The following is a 16728-nucleotide window of genomic DNA, read 5'->3' as shown; positions in this document are numbered from 1 at the left end:
TGCTTCTGTTTTCCCATGTAAAGCGTCTTTGAGTGCCCAAAAAAGCATGACAAAAGCTTGATGTATTGTTATTATTCTTCATTATCAGTTGTAGTGAAAATATAGTTTTAGAAGTCGGTGAAGTAGCGGTAAAACAACTGTTAGTTTTAGAACTGCTGGTACATGAATCACTACTAGACTTGCATTTACAGTAGCATTAGTGGAAATAATGAAGAAGAGGCTGTGGTGACTGAGTGGTTATTCCCTGAAAGAAAAAACACAGGGACGCGGCGTACATTTGAAAGACAGCGTGAATCATAACAATGGTCTTGTATAGGTCAGCCATTCATAACCGACCAGTCAGAGCGAGTGTGCGGTCGTCAAATGAAAAGGTTAGTGGCACCAGCGCAACCAGTGGAAGTGAAGGTCAAGCCAAACGGCCATATTGCTTTACTGTGGCCAAAGCAATTTATTTAAATCTCCCATGTCATGTTGTCATAAGAAATATTTAGCACAAATTTATACGGCATGGTGTCAAATGTCAGGTAGTTAATATGACTGCTTATCATTATTCTGATCATTTTAATGGAAGGCATGGACCGCAATGCTGACAATTCAGGTTTTAGCCAGAGCACATCCAACCTAAAGAAGCCCAGGTCCCACCAGTGGTAGAGAGTGTGAGAACCACTGGTTAAAAACATATTTTTTATAATTGCTCCTAACCACATATTTCAAAACCATAATCTCACATTACAATGGGTGACATTAGCAGCGGAAGTGTTTTACAACAGCCAACACACCGGGGCATCTAACTGGTTCGTCTGTTGCTACAGTAACACCATTGATTATAATGGAAGTAACATTTCCTTTATTATTTTCCCGCCTTTGTCATCTAAAAATAGTAACGGTTAGGTCTCTACCGAAATGCAACACACAGACTAAAATGTATCTCTCAAAGCATCCAATATAGCCTCAAAACTAGCTCTTTTCCCACGTTTTTGAGGGGAACATTTCTCTAATAAGCGGTTGACAGTTTTGTTAAATGGCCCCTTTATAAAATATTTACAAATAAAAGAAAAGAAGTTGTGCACATGGCTGAAAGATGCGACTCATTCAAACATGCTACAGCTGAGGGTTTTTTTCTGTGACTCAAAGAGGTTTCACTTTTTTCAGTATACTGGCTGGGGGTCCCAAAAAATTACCTGTTATACCTGTTGGAATGCTACGCCTGGATATATATATATATTTTTTTATCAATCCTCATCATTTCCTTCTTGTTGTGATGGATCATGGCAGTTCTCGGTTGATCTATATCAGCACTTAAAATGATCTGTACCTTGATCGTACCATAGAATATCCCCATTGATATCTTTAATTAATCTCTATTTTCAGTCAAATGCAAATAGAAAGTCCCAGTACGATATGAACGGCGCTGTCGTCTATAGGCTCATTGAAATTGGGAATCTAAGCGGGAAAATTGCCGGCCTGGAGATGCGAAATGTATGATCTCATAAACACTGACAGGACATCTTTCACCATCAACAAGAGAGAGCATCAGACAAGCCTCATCTCCCCTTTTAGAGGATTTCAATGCCCCGTGCATGATTCAGGAAGGCATTATTTCATTCCAACTATCCCTCAAACCCACAAGACAGCACCAGTGGTAGGAATGAGGGCACAATGCCGTACAATTCAAAACAAATTGTCTCTTTGGTTTTGAAACTGTTTCATTAAAAGATCGTTTTAAAGGCACTGTTCCCAATTTTTATCTCGTTTGAGAACTGATTTTTGTTGTTGTTCATTTTGCCTCTTTGCATGCCCCTGTTGTGTATTGTGTTAGCAGATGGTTATAGGAAGAAAAAAAAAAGAAAAAAAACGTTGCGTGCTGGAGTAATGATGCTAGGTAATGAAACATGGTGTGAGACATGCATGTACACTCATCTCCACACAGAATTGAATTACAAAAATTAGGAATTGAGCACACTTTTGGCCTATTTGGTTCAGAAACAGGAAACATTTGGAACCTTTTAAATAATGCGGGGTTGCATCAGGAAATGCAAAGTAAAGAAAACGACGAGATGAAAGAACTTTGCAAAGTAGTACACCCGCTTGCAAACAGATTTTGACTGCTCCTTGTTCCTCTGCATTCAGTGTTCTCTGTGCGCCGTGGCTCCATTGTATAGCCCTGAATAGCAGTGGCTAGAGCAGGACCTAATGCATCTGACCTCCTTTTCCTAATGGAAGACAGCCTTTTAGATTCACTCAGGGCTGAAATCACTTGTTCTCTTTACAGTCCATCTCGCCCCAAAACACGGCGCGCTGGCTGGACACTAACAACATCCGTGGCTGGCAGGGATTTCGGCAGCGCGCGTGACCTGGGCCTCTCCACCGTGAGCTGCCTCTGCGCTATGAATACAAATGGAGCCAAAGCTAATGGGGCTGCTTAATTCTGTTCATTTTCAATTTGAGTGCATTTGAGGGAGATTTGGGAATTTTCATGAATAAGGCAAATTAGGCACGCTACTCTCGCTACATTATCGGGTTGTGATATGTCGACGAAATGCACCGAGCGTACGTTTCAATGAACACGATGATGTGTTAGTGCAGTGGTTCCCAACCTTTTGTGTGCCACGTACCTCTTGTATACTTCAAGTACTCCCAACACAAGGGTCCTGCCAAAATTTTAACAAACTGAGCAACTTAACATAGATTATTCGGTATTTAGTGTGATGAGTGTTATGTTCAAAATAATGGCTGCAATACACTCAAAGTCAAAGCTTTTACTAAAAAACATAATGAAAACTGACTTTTCTTCCCCGTACCCCTGTCTGGAAACTCTGTATTAGACAGTTGACTTTTAAAGCAGAAGTAACTCATGTCCCTAGAGGCCATAAGCGCCACTGCAGGCGCCGTAGCATATTGTCCGTGAGAGTGAATACTACGCTGACAGAAAAGACAAAGAGAGCGAGGGATATTGTACATTGTGCCACAACCCAATTACACACTGAGATCATTTTTTTCACTCTAGCCCGCAGATAGCTTTGCCCGTTAGCCTGTTAGCTTCTTCTTCGTGATACCATTAGTGTGTATTGCGCCTCCGGGTCGAAGCAGGGAAAGTTGCAAGGGTGGTTTTCTGATCAGGGGGAGATGAAAGACCCTCCAATTATCCCATTAACGCTTGTATTACCCCCAGAGGGACTACGAATAAGGTAAACAAGTTACTTAGTACTGCTTTAACTTTGACTCCAACGTACACCTATTCATATGAAACGAAAACTCTTCTCCATCTATACCAATAAACTAAGGTGAATACTTTACCCTGCTATTTAAAAAAAAAAAGTGCTGGCTTTATTCAACAAGGAACATAATGTTACACGCTTTTAAACAATGAACCCTTTTTTCTGCCACAGCTCATCCTCTTTCCTTAAGGAACATAATGTCTTGTAAGTTACCAAACATGGTGGAACTTCCCTGGTGATTTTTAGCGGGCCATATTAATCGTATGCTTTCATATCCTGCAACTGAATCATGTCATTTGCGGAAAGTGTATGATTGACATGACCTTGAGCAAGTGTGTGCTTTACAGTGGATTTGTCCCACTGTCTTTGAAAATATTCTAAAGCATCTCAACACCTAAACATTCGCTAAACAGTTGGCAAGGCTAACTTCAGCAACAAATTAAAACAAGCCAGTTCTTTATAGCTGCAGCGCTTTTGATTATGGTTAGATGTGTCTTTTATGGATTTCTTCATTAAATGTAGCCTCCTTTTCTGTAAAGCACATCAAAGTACTTTGTGTAGATTTACTGATTATCCGAGCTTAAATCTGACCAAACTGTTGACTTTTGTGTGTCTAGAGTGATATGTTCCCCGGAAGATGTCATCATTCAGGCAGTTTGTTGCCTTTGCTTTGCTCACCTTCATGCTCTCTGTCCATTCACTGTTTGTTTCTGCCGGTGCATTTCACTGTACGCTGCTTTCAACCGGCTCCAGCAGCGCCCCGACCTCACGAGTCAGGACAAATATCAAACATGTCAGCCTGTGATCGCGTGAACTCTTGATGTGAGTCTGTTGTGATCAGGTTATGTCTGCCTGTAACCCGCAGCACACATGGACACACCAAAAGCTGAAATTTGACTCGGAAATCACTCAGTGTATGCCCATATTTAAGCTTTATAGTTCAGCCGTCATCAAAGGTGGAGATGTGTATTTTTTTTAGCTCTATCATTTGGTTTCATTGCGCTATTAAAAACAATATCAAAAATCATGGTAATTACTCAATTAATAAAATATTGGCAGTGTGTCTGCTCCAGGCACAAATAATAAATGCAAGCAAAACAGATTTCTTTGAACTCTCTTTTAACTTTAGTGAAACAGATGGCAATGTTTTACAATTTTTTTTTTGGTGAATGGTGATACCAAGACTTAAAGAGAATGCAACGCAAATACAGTGTAATCATTCAAAGTGTGATCTAATGTCTAGAGAACATTTGCACTCAAAAGTTTTCCGACACTTTCTTCTTGAGTGCGGTAGAGGCCTCATCCACTGCAGCTGTCCTTGGCCTGTCATGTTTTATTCCTCTGCTCTGCTCTCAGATCATTAAGAGGGGATTGATGCTGCCTGTTCATTATACAGGGTCTAAATGGAACCACAATGAAAATCTGCCACTCACTGTCACTCACCATTGCATTATTCCATTACTGCTTATCCGCAAAGAGCTCTTAAGTCGAATCAGCCAACACAACTGATGGCGCTCTCCCACTTCCTATTTCCTGTTTCCTGATTCTCACCATCAATTTTTCACTAACCTATTAGTAACCTCTTATTTGTTGTTGTTCCACTTTGTTGCACTCTGCACCTTTGGAAGATATAGTTTTAAAAATACATATTAAATATACATGGGGCTGTTAGGAGCAAAGCAGGGATTTATTATTTAGGAGAAAGGGGGGATATTACTGCTGTTCCTAGAGTGGGCTGCGGCTCGTGACAAAATGCGTTGTGAAAAATGCCGTGTCGGGGTTTATTAGCTGTATGTTTTAATGGTTACATTACAATTTAGGACAGCACAATTCAAAATCGTCTAAGGAAAAATTTAACAATGGCTTAAAGGGATAATTCAGGATTTTTGACATAGGGCCTCATTTCCTAGTTATCCAGAGTGTTGCTGATTTATGGAGATGTCCATCCATCCATCCATCCATCCATCCATCCATCCATCCATCCATTTTCTTCGGCTTTATCCGGGGCCGGGTCGCGGGGGCAGCAGTCTTAGCAGAGATGCCCAAACTTCCCGATCCACGCACACCTCCTCCAGCTGTTCTGGGGGGACCCCGAGGCGACACCAGGCCAGCTCGGAGACATAGTCCCACCACCTTGTCCCACTAGGACATGCCTGGAGCGACCAGGAGGCATCCGAAACGACGTGAAGGAGCAGCGACTCTACTCCGAGCTCCTCCCGGGTAACTGAGCTCCTACCTATAGCACCCTATCTCGAAGGGTGCGCCCAGCCACCCTGCAAAGGAAACTCATTGCGGCCGCTTCTAATCGCGATCTTGTCCTTACGGTCATTACCCAAATCTCATGACCATAGGTGAGGGTGGGAACGTAGATCGATCGGTATGGAGATATTGTTTTTGTAATTCAAGCAGTTCTTATGTTTGAAGAGTTTCGTGGCGCTAGGCTAATGCAAGGCTAGTGCATGTCTATGGTATCAGGTAGCCTGCATTAAAAACAGTCTGACCCGCTCCACAGAGCACCTGAGGCAAATCACTTATAACGCCAGACTAACGATATAAAAGTCTGTGTCGATAGAGCCATTTTTCATTTAAAAGACCTTATATTTGAGCAGCATCAGCTTCGTTGTTGTATAAGCTACGCAGCGGTGGAGTGATCTGCTAGAAAATAGTCCCTCAAAATGCGATCATTCATGTGATGCAAGGTCAGTTATATTCCATAAAGTATTCTATCGACACAAACATTTATATCATTTGTCTGGCATTATAAGTGATTTGCCTCAGGTGCAGTGAGGAGCGGGTCAGACTGTTATTGATGCAGTGTAGCTGATACCATAGAAAGGCCATACAAGCCTTGCGCCACGTAACTCTTCAAATATAAGAACTGCATGAATTACTAAATATAAATAAACAAAAATATCTCCAGAAATCAGCAACACTCTGGATAACTAGGAAATGAGGCCCTATGTCAAAAATCCTGAAATATCCCTTTAATAGAGTTTGGTTTGATTTATAATGGATCTACAACAAATTACAAGCCACTTTTCTCTGAGGATGCCCTTTAAGATTCTTTGCAAGACAAATGAAAAACAGTCAACAGTGATACAAAATAAATGTTTCCATTTTTAAAAGTGCATTATGTAACTTTTTATGTGTAAGAGGTGAAAAGAGTAGATGTTGTGTTATTAACGATTTTGCATTAATATTCGTGCAGAATTATGTATCACGAAACTCACCTACTGTCGATGTATTTCTGGTCATTTACTGCCGCTCTTTCTCGTGCGGTGTTCGTACATTGTTATTGAGGGGACTCAATAACAATGTTTCAAATAACCATATCTGATTGCATGGGCTCGTTGGAATTTTGTGATACCACCAACGGGGGCAGGATGTCCAGACTGATTCCCCTCTGTATAAAGAAATATAGAGGGGAATGATTCTGGTCTCACCAGGCTAGGTTTTCACTGCTGATTGGACCATTTCCATGGTTGCGCTTACATTTCCTACCGAAAACCTACCAGAAACCCCCAAAATAATTTACTGTCACGGACAATTAATGAGCAAAAAACGCGACATGCTATGACAACTGCAGAGGCGCTAATGGCCTCTAGGGGCATGAGTTACTTAGTACTGCTTTAACATGATTTGTGTTCTTGCCAGATCACATGTTACAATATAACTAAATCCATTATTTATCATATGACAGCAGTGTTTCACTGTTGGTCATTCCAGTCAGGAGAACAGGAGCGGTTCAGAGTGCAGTAAGAGGTTAACTCTCCTTGATAATGTCATACAGGCAAAGAGCTGACAAGCTGCACACCCACTACCACCCATGCAGTCACTGGGTAAGGTCAAATACAGACAAATATCAACTTTTCTTCACACATAAAAAGTTAGGAAGGAAAAATCCATTTGATTCTAGAATTCTAACATGGATTTACTGTAAAAGGTACCGCATCTTCTTAAAACATTCTTCCAAAATGGACAAACAATGAAATAAAACCTTTTAAAATTGGAAGTCTAATTCTTGCCAATTGTGCTTTTGTTCTTGTAATATTTGTTAAATAATAGAATTAAAGCATCTGACACATCAGATGAGATTGTTGACTTTCCTTTCAATCGAATATGTAATTACAAACATAACAGGGCCCTAATGACTAGTATTTGGAGAATGAAAGCTTTAATAGGACACAGCACAGGGGCGGCAGGAGCAGATGTGGTAAAAACATGGTATTATTATGTGGAAAAATACAGGAGGCAGGTGTGATTTGCACCTCACGCAGTGAACTGGCAAGATCTCAGGGTCACAATGACTTCTCACTCATAACCACCTGCTCTGACAATACCTGCTCCGCTTGTGCAGGGAGGTGCATTCACTGAGTTTTCAATATATACAAACTGTTGCTTAGTGAAAGGCCAGCAGCACTTTGCCACGGCCTACGCTGCCTCTTTTGACTCCCAGTCCCCAGCATCCAAAAGTACGCAGTGGATCACACTCCGACTCACGTTTCAATTATTCCCTCTACTGTTGTGCCGACTCATCGCTTAGACAAGTTTTTACCAACGGCCAAGATTGCTTTTGGGACAGGGATGCAATATGGTCCAGGGCAATCTATCCTTGTGTCAGTGTGTCAAAACACTATCATTCCTTCTCTTATAATCTTGCTGATTGTTAGTGCAAAACTCGCTACACAGTCCATTTGCTTTGCAGTATAGACCTTGCCAAAAGCTTGTTATCCTTTGATGAATCGAAGACTGAGGTTCCTATATTGAAAATGGGTATTATGCCACACCATCTAGTCTGAAATGTATTATCAATGCTTCATTTAAAAGTTTAGTTCATTGAAGCGAACCAACTTCTGTTCCATTGTGAGAAAGTTGGGCAAATAGGCTGGTCTTATTGTGTCAACTCTGCAAGTTCTACCTGGGTTTTTCCTCGACGCTCCTCACACTATGCAAAAGCACATAAATGTGTTCAGTAACTGTAATCAGCCATGGCCACAGTAAACAATGCACGTGCAAAGGCTTCCTGTCTGTTTTTGTCTGATTATGATTGATTTGCATCTTACTGGCCAGTCGCTGGCTCTTTTGTGTACACTATTTTGGCAATGATCATAAACTCACCTCGGGAAGTCATGAAATGAAATAATCCTCTGTCAATGCACAGTCTCAGAGACGTTTTACCAGTTTCCACCATTTGTGTGAATCTAGGTTTGTAGCATACTTTTAGTGGTGTTCAAAATCCACTCTACTTTATTTGAGAGCGTTTATTTAACCAAGAAAGTCCCACTGCGATTCTGAATATCTTACCGGGGAAAGGGGACCCTATTGTATAAGTTTTTTGTGCTTGGAAAACTGGACAACCGGAGGAATCCTGCATAGGAATTGAGGGAAAATGTTGTCAATCTTGTTCTGAGGCAAGTGTGTTAATCGCTGTGTCACTGTGCAGAATGGTTGTTAGTTGGGCAGTCTGGTGGCACAGCGGTTAGCAGTCGTGCTTTCACAGCAAGGAGGTCCTAGATTTGGGGCCCCTCGGCGCCTATCTGTGAAGAGTTTGCATGTTTTTTCCCATATCTATACGTTTCGGTGCACCGTGTCCCCTACTACTAAAAACATGTACAATAGGCCCGGATGTGTGTGTGTGAGTGAGTGAATGAATGGTGGTGGTTGGAAGGTCCATGATGTGTGCAGGCAGGCTTCTGTCAGTCTACCCTATAAGTACCACCATCGTGTATGGAATGTATGTATTATCAGAGCTAGGTACAGATAAAGTCCTTTCCTTATAGTTGGATTTCAGAGTGGTTAGCACCATGACACATGATCTAGGTTTCTCAAAAGTGCTTGAATGGTCACCTTATTCAATCACTAACTGACTAAAACAGATTGTTCCGGAATCGGGAAATAACTTTTCAAGAGATCATGTTGTTTACTGACCTAAATGTTGTGAAAATCTGTTTTTACCTACAGTATTCAAGTAACATTGTGTAAAGTTCTTCATTTTCCCCCATGTTGCCATGGTTACATTTGCATCTCAAAAATCCATCCAAAGCATCATTCTCACTTTGCCATCCATGCGCCTCTGAATAGTTATTGAGGGCATCTATTTAGTCCAGCGGTGGGTAAGAGTAATCGCTGTTTAATTATGAATTGTGTTTTTAATCATCGCCGGCTGGCACTCACTCCAGCCCACTAATTGCTTTATCCCCATAGGCATCTCTACTCACACTGAAGTGATGTGCCGCTATTGAAACACATTAAGTTTGGATGGCTTTAAGTGGCACGTAAATATGTCACACGTGTTGTGCTGACTGGCTGTATCTCTCTGTCTTTGTGTGCAGAGCTAACTTTCACCTGGATCTTCAATCAGTACCCGTCGTTTGTGACTCAGGACACGCGGCGCTTTGTGTCCCAGAAAACGGGGAACCTGTACATCGCCAAAGTGGAGCCATCTGACGTGGGCAACTACACCTGTGTGGTCACCAACACGGTTACCAAGACCAGTGTGCAGGGGCCGCCCACTCCGCTCATACTCAGGGTCGATGGTATGAAGCTTTTTATTCATAAACTTTTGGTGAGAAATAAAACTGGTGATTTATTCATTTTGGAAATTTTGGAAATGAGCAATTATGTGGGAGCCGGGATGGAAGGTTAGCAGCAACACAACAAAATGTTTACCTTTGGCGAGAGCAGTGTCGATCCAAACGGCAGAATTGAAGCACTGGCGAGGTCTGAATGACAGTATGTTCACTGCTGTTTATTTATATCGCACGTTTCGTACATTCACAATGCAGCGCTAAGTGCTTCACATCAAAAGCATTAGCAAAGACAACACTGTCCTACAGATATACTGAAATTTAAATAATAATTAGAATTCAAAGCTCTTAAAGGCTGTCCTAAAAATTAAAACTATTAAAAATAAATAAAGATAAAAGCTTATATGAAAAAAAATAAACAAAAATAAAAAACAGAGAAATTAGAATCAATCAATAAATAAAAAAGTTTTAAGTTTATTCTTAAACGGATTAGAGGGAGTTTAAAAATATTTAAATTATGCATTTTCCACCCCCTACTTGCTCCAGCAATGTCCTAATGTGTAGAATGAGCCCAGACCTATTCACCACAACCTCTAAAATCCTGCACTGTCACTCAAAAAGTTGTTACTTCAGGTCCGAAGTGCTGTCATGCACAACATTAATATAGAAATTGCAGTTACGCATAAGACCTGAGGTGGCAGTAGCGAGTATAAAACTGTAAACTTCCATCTAGTCCAGGAGTGGGCAATTAATTTTCATAAGGGGCTACATAAGAAGCCTGAATTGAGCCGGAGGGCCGCACCAACAATAACTTGAACTTATTTTGAATATCTTCTGAAAATATTTTTGCCATATCAAGCCAAGGACGCGCATGTGTGTGCATCGTTATTGAGGTTATTCAACTTCTTATACTCGCTAACTTCTACTATCGCACTGAAAGCACCTCTGTGCTTCCTTCAAACAGAGTTTCTAGGAAGTGAAGCGATAGCAGGGGTCTCCAAGTAAATTTCCCTGGGGGCCAAAACATATATGGGGAGTGTATTGCCGGGGTCCATTAACAAAAGCTCCTAAATAAAAATATGTTTTGATTGGGAAAATACTATTCAGGAAACTTTTTTCAATAAATGAAAAATAATGAGCCTGACAGGACTGTAGACAATGTTTTGTTTGTATCCTGATCTCTCATAATGTTAGTGCCCTCTGCTGGACACGTGTGGAATTCTTTCCTTTTATTTTTTATGGCTGGATTGAGCATTCTGGTAATTTCTTAAAAAAAAAAAAAAACTAACTCTGCAAAGGAATACTTACTTTTTTTTTGCAACATACTCAAGAATTTATGCCCTACAAGTCGCGGGCCGTAATTTGCCCAGGTCTGATCTAGTCCCTTTAAGACTGTTGGGGGCTGAAGAAACTGAATGAGGACCTCACCATTAGTAATACAGAGGTTCGAACTTGACAGTTAAAAGATTCTTTATGACTTGAGCGTCTGAGAGGGTCAAAGGCTAAAAGCAATTCAGATAAATAAATTGGACAATTAAACCAGTAAAATGATTTTAAAATGTATCCTAAATAAGCCTAGGGTGCAGGCCATGTAAAATAAACCAAACAAAAGGGGGAAAAAAAGAAAGAAAAAGGAAATGAATGGACGCTGTGGTTACACCCCACGTGGCCTGTGGAGGCACGAGGCAAAAAACAGCAGAGCAGGCAAACAGAAGAGCTGTCAGGCAACGGGCCTAAGTAGACACACACAGGACCGCCATCACCTTCACCGTCACCTTAAAGGCACAACCAGGCAGGTGCAGCGCACTGAACACTAACCAGGAATTTTCTCTTTGTTATATAAAAGATAAAAAGTGAGTAAATGTCTGAAAAAAAAAAATTGTTAACAAGAAGAGGACAATTATCTTTAACTTTATGTTTCTGATGAATGAAAAAAATGACTTACGACACTGGCTGTTGTTTTTCTGAATTTAAAGCATGATCCAGCTTAACAACACAATCTGAGCCCACGCTGTCTCATTACAACGCTCTCAGTTTTTACGCGTACTAATACTGTCTGTGCAAAGAAATGAAAGACAAGACAATCTTCCTTATAATATTTGAAAGAAGAGGAATACGTCTGTGTGGCTTTACTCCGCCGTCTGTCAAAGAGACTGAAGTCTGTGCTTTAACAATACGACCACCTTCACATCATCAAAGTTCACTTTGAAGTTTATCTCACAACTTTGGAAAAGAAAACTACAAGAAGCAGCATTACCAAGTTAAGGACAGTGTAAATCACTGGCAATAACTGCAATCTTCTGAAGCTCTTTGTTACACGACTGTGAGGTCCATATGATACGGATGGATTTATCAAATTACTTTCTGAATTAGAATGGATTTTAATTGGTTTACTTTATTGCTGGGTCCATTGTTTTACATAAGATAAAATAACCAATCACATCTTTTGAATTCATGGCATGTGTTTTGTTTTTTAGTGTCTAAGTCAAAGGAAAGACATTGATATTATAACATATTGCACAAATACATTTACGGCTTTGTTCTACATTTGAGATTTATTAGTTATTGAAGAATATATTTATTTTAAGATGGAATCAATATGCATTAGTTATTTCAACACAGTGTTATATATAACACTGTACATTGCCGCTCAAAAAGTGGTAATGTCGTCTTAGCTTTGGCCCATTTGTTAAATTTACTTCCCCATCATCCGGTTCAGATTATTTACTTGTATGCTAAATAATTGTTTTTTGCATTTTCTTTTCATTCTGGTGAACGCCATGTTGTGTTGTTCAGGGCTCACACCTTGTGATAGGTAAATTGGCTTTTCTGAATGGTCTTAATAATAGCTCCACAATGATCACAAACTGAGCAATGCCTCTCATTTCTACACATCTGGCTTCATCCGTGTTTTCCAGTGAAAATAACACAACAGGGATCGCTTTTCTTAACCACCTTTTCCCTCATGTGTCTGTGTTCATTTGTGCAGGTGTGATGGGCGAGTATGAGCCGAAGATTGAGGTGCAGTTTCCTGACGTGGTCCCCGTCGCCAAGAGCTCCACAGTCAAACTGGAGTGTTTCGCACTGGGGAAGTACGTCCCTCTGTGCGCCTTTATTCCACAACAACATAAGCTACTGTTTACTGTCAGCAACCAAGCTCCTCAATCATTTGACATTTAAATGATTTTCTTATCCGTGCGGCAGATTTGTGTTATGCAATAGGCCTGTAGGGGAGCAACTGCTTGTTAGACTTAGACTTCACTAAATCCACAAGGGAAATTGCATTGTTATGGTAACTCAATAATTTTAATCATGCAGAAAGCAAAACCACTAAAGATAAAGATAAAATAGAAAGAAGCAAAAGAAAAACAGGTACTTTTGCAAATCTGGCAATACTGTTTGTATACATTTACTAAACTCATTCTCAATAATGTATACATTTACAAAAGATGTTATTTATATTCTAAATTCATGCTTGTATGTTTTGCTCATCACTTCTATTCAAAAGCATAATTTATCTTATGTTTTTTGTTTTGTTTTCATGGTATTATTCATTATTTTTATTTTTTTCCAGCCCCGTGCCGACCATCAGCTGGAGGAGGGTAGACGGGGCGACATTTGGGCGTAAAGTGGATGTAAACAAAGCCAGCGGTGTTTTGGAGATCCCTTACTTCCAGCAGGAGGACGCTGGAGTCTATGAATGTACAGCAGAGAATAGCAGAGGCAGGAACTCGGTGCAAGGCAAGCTCTCTTTCTACGGTGAGTAGGAGGCCGCTTTTTTACTGACTTTGATCTCGCTCTATGTTTCTAGTTCCACGAGCAAAAATATCTTGTGCTCTTAACCAGTTCACAGATCATGCAGTATCTTGTACATTCATACCACTTTGCTCAATTTGAAAACCAAAGGCTTTCAAAGGAGTTAAAGGTGGTTGAGCACCTTACATTTACAGTATAATAGTCCACCTTGATGCTCATATCACAAATCAAATACCGTATTTTCCGGACTATAAGTCACACTTTTTTTTCATCGCTGGGGGTGCGACTTATACTCACGTGTGACTTATATATCAAAGAAGGCACTCTGGGCTTGTGTACCAGTATCTGCTACTCCTGTACCACTGAAAATGCAAAATCAGTTACCGAGCACCAGAAAAAAAGTGTGGAGAGATCGAGAAACTTGCGAGGGACTGGCGAAAAGCGGAGGTCACTCCCTGCAATGAAGAAAACAACAAAAGCTAATTGTGGCTAAAAGCTAGATGGCCACAGCTAGAGGAACGAGTTTGCAAATGGGTGCTTGAACAACGTGCTGCCGGGAGAGGCTTGTCAATGGTGCAGTTACACCTCCAAGGCCGGTGAGACTTATACTCCGGAGCGACTTATGTATGTTTTTTTCTTCTTCATCATGTATTTTTTGGCTGGTGAGACTTATACTCCGGAGGTACTTATATTCCGGAAAATATGGTAATGTTTTTGCTTTTGTTGGTGTGAAATGGCAAGAACCTGTCAATGGCAACATGCGATAGAGGATTGACAAATAATACACAGTACCCTATAAAAAAGCACCCTACATACATTCTGTTAAATGAAAAATAATGTTGCATGTCTATATACAAAAGGTCACATTGTAAAGCCTGCAAGATTTGAACATTTTGATTACACTGAAATACTGATGATCTGCATGTGGATTTCACACACAATTACACCCACACTCACCTTTGAATATTTTGCAGTAAATAGTACAAAGTCTAATACTTTTACCAAGAGAGAGTGGTAGAAAGTATCTGGAACAGTCCACATCTCTCACCTTTACAGCTTTTTACCAAATCTTCAGCACTCTAGCCCTATTTCATTCCCCCCCTTGTGATTGAAAATCTTGCAATATAAAGCCCAACTTGGCACTGGTTTTACCGCAGTTGTAACGAAAGAATTTATTTGTTGTGCAGCATCTTGCAGCTTTTATTAGAAACCATAAATAATGACACCATATCACACATGAGTCATAAATCAAACCATTAGCCGTACTTCATATTTGACAGGGGCCTCTATTATGCTAGCGGCTAACGCGTAGCAACACAGATTTACGCCACCTTTCAGCCATGGGTGATTTCTGTTGCAGCCTATATTCTCAGAAAGCTTTTAATAGCCTTTGATGAAGGATTTTTTATGGTTTCTGCCTCTTTTATTATGCATTTGTGATGTGTGCCCACCAGGCCTTATAGGGAAGTACTTGATTCAAATCATCAAATCCAGATTTCTCTTTTCCACTGAAGGAGGGAGCCTTTGATATGATAATACATTTTTGCAACACCTGTGGGTAAGAAGAAGAAGAGTGCAAGCGGTACCCGGGGTGGACCTGCGGATTAAACATGCTTTCCCTTCAAGAGAATCGTCTTTTTTTATAGCCGTGCAGCCCAGGGCCCAGAGGAGCAGCTCCAATAAAACAAAAGCCAGGGATAATTGTAGTAATTTCACTATAGTGCTGCCCACCGCGGTCCAATTCTCGCGAATGTTCAGCCTAGATCTGTATTGTTCATGACACTTAGAGCTGAAGGATATTCTCACTTTAGAGGCTGGGGATTTCCATATGTACAGCTGAAAGAGAATATCTCTGAACAATACTAGACTTTCAGCCCTATAGAGCTACACAGTGCAAGTAGTCTTTTATTGGAGTAAAACTGTTTTGAAGGAAGCACAATTATGTCTCCCTGAAAACAAGCTCCCTGCCTAAGCCTTAATCCAAAAAGTTATTCATTTCAACAGTGTATATGAACTGTATATCTCAAGTATAAACCAGAAACTGTGTTTGTGCCACCTAACAATCCAATCAAACCAAGCTTGAATGCAAATTATTTCATACACCACTGATCAAATGTTTTATGCAGGGAGAAAGTCCTTAAATGTCTAGTTTAGGTCTGATGATGTGACAAGTTTGGGAAATACTACGCTGATATATTCCACTCACTAAAAGATTCGACTGTATTATCACTTCTCTGCTGTGGTCGATTGGTTTGCTCGGAATGGAGATCCAGACTTTAACAAGTACTGCAAGTTCTTTCTACCGCTCGAAAGCAAATCTTTCTTTTTGCACGGGCAGGTTGGATCAGGTTGGACACGGTTCAGAGCGGGTCAGGCAATGTACAGCTGTGAGACAAAAACTAACAAGTGGTCCTGAAGCACAAATTGAGCAACGGGGGACTGCAGTCTGAACCAGGTCCCTGTAGGTAGTGGAAAAGTTGAGTGTCCTACTTCTACGCCTTATCTGCTCCGGCGCTGTGTGGAAGTCAACTCGGTCCATGCAAGATTTAGCTCCTGTCCCCTTCCCATAGCCGCGCTCAGACACTCGGGCCAGCTGCCAGGTGATAAAAATCTGTAATCTCATTTTAAACTGCCATAGATGGGAGCTTGTGGGACATCCATCACGCGGAGAAACCAACAGGGGAATCGATAAGGGGGATGTGGCTCGCGACGCCCTACCAATGCTGGCACCGGGACAATGAAGGGTGGCGGTTCCTAATTGTCCTTCTGTAGTTCCAGGAGATTTATTAAATTAAACCGTGCTGTTTGCACTTGGCGGCATTTGAAAGGCCTCATGCAAAATCAGGGCCGCCTTTTATAAAAGCCTCAAGCATTTTTGTTATGTTCTCTGCCGTAGTCTCATTTGTAATGGAGTAAAACGATGCCTTGAGACGCTTTTGACAGTTTAAGATCTAGGTATAGTTAAATGGGAATGTAATACGGTTTTCGACGGCAGGTGTTACAGTAATGGCTGCTTTAAACGTTCATGTCACTGATAACATCGTCGCCATAAAAGTGAGTAACATCTCCTCATGCGGCGAGTGTCAAGGGAGCAGAAGAAGAGAAAATGGGCAAGGAATTGGTGCTTCCAATTTTAACTTGGGCCAAATTGAAAGAGGCCAGATGACTGAGTCCGCAGTGGTCGGTATCTATCAGAAGTGCAACAGCGGTGAACCAGTGGCAGGTGA

At 40.9% G+C, this 16728-nt stretch overlaps 1 protein-coding gene across 1 annotated transcript in view; it reads left to right on the top strand.

Moving 5' to 3' along the window:
• The window catches only part of cntn3a.1 (contactin 3a, tandem duplicate 1), a 140684-nt gene that overhangs the window by 60012 nt on the left and 63944 nt on the right, over positions 1-16728 (top strand). Inside the window, exons 6-8 of the mRNA XM_079558591.1 lie at positions 9551-9754; positions 12735-12837; positions 13320-13504. Of these exons, the coding sequence (XP_079414717.1) occupies positions 9551-9754; positions 12735-12837; positions 13320-13504 (492 nt within the window). The remainder of the gene's footprint in view (positions 1-9550; positions 9755-12734; positions 12838-13319; positions 13505-16728) is intronic.

The sequence above is a fragment of the Gobius niger genome, assembly GCF_951799975.1.
Source record: "Gobius niger genome assembly, chromosome: 6".
In the NCBI taxonomy this organism is placed as follows: Eukaryota; Metazoa; Chordata; class Actinopteri; order Gobiiformes; family Gobiidae; genus Gobius; species Gobius niger.
Note: the sequence above shows the minus strand (reverse complement) of the source record. Positions and strands in the feature narration are given on the sequence as shown.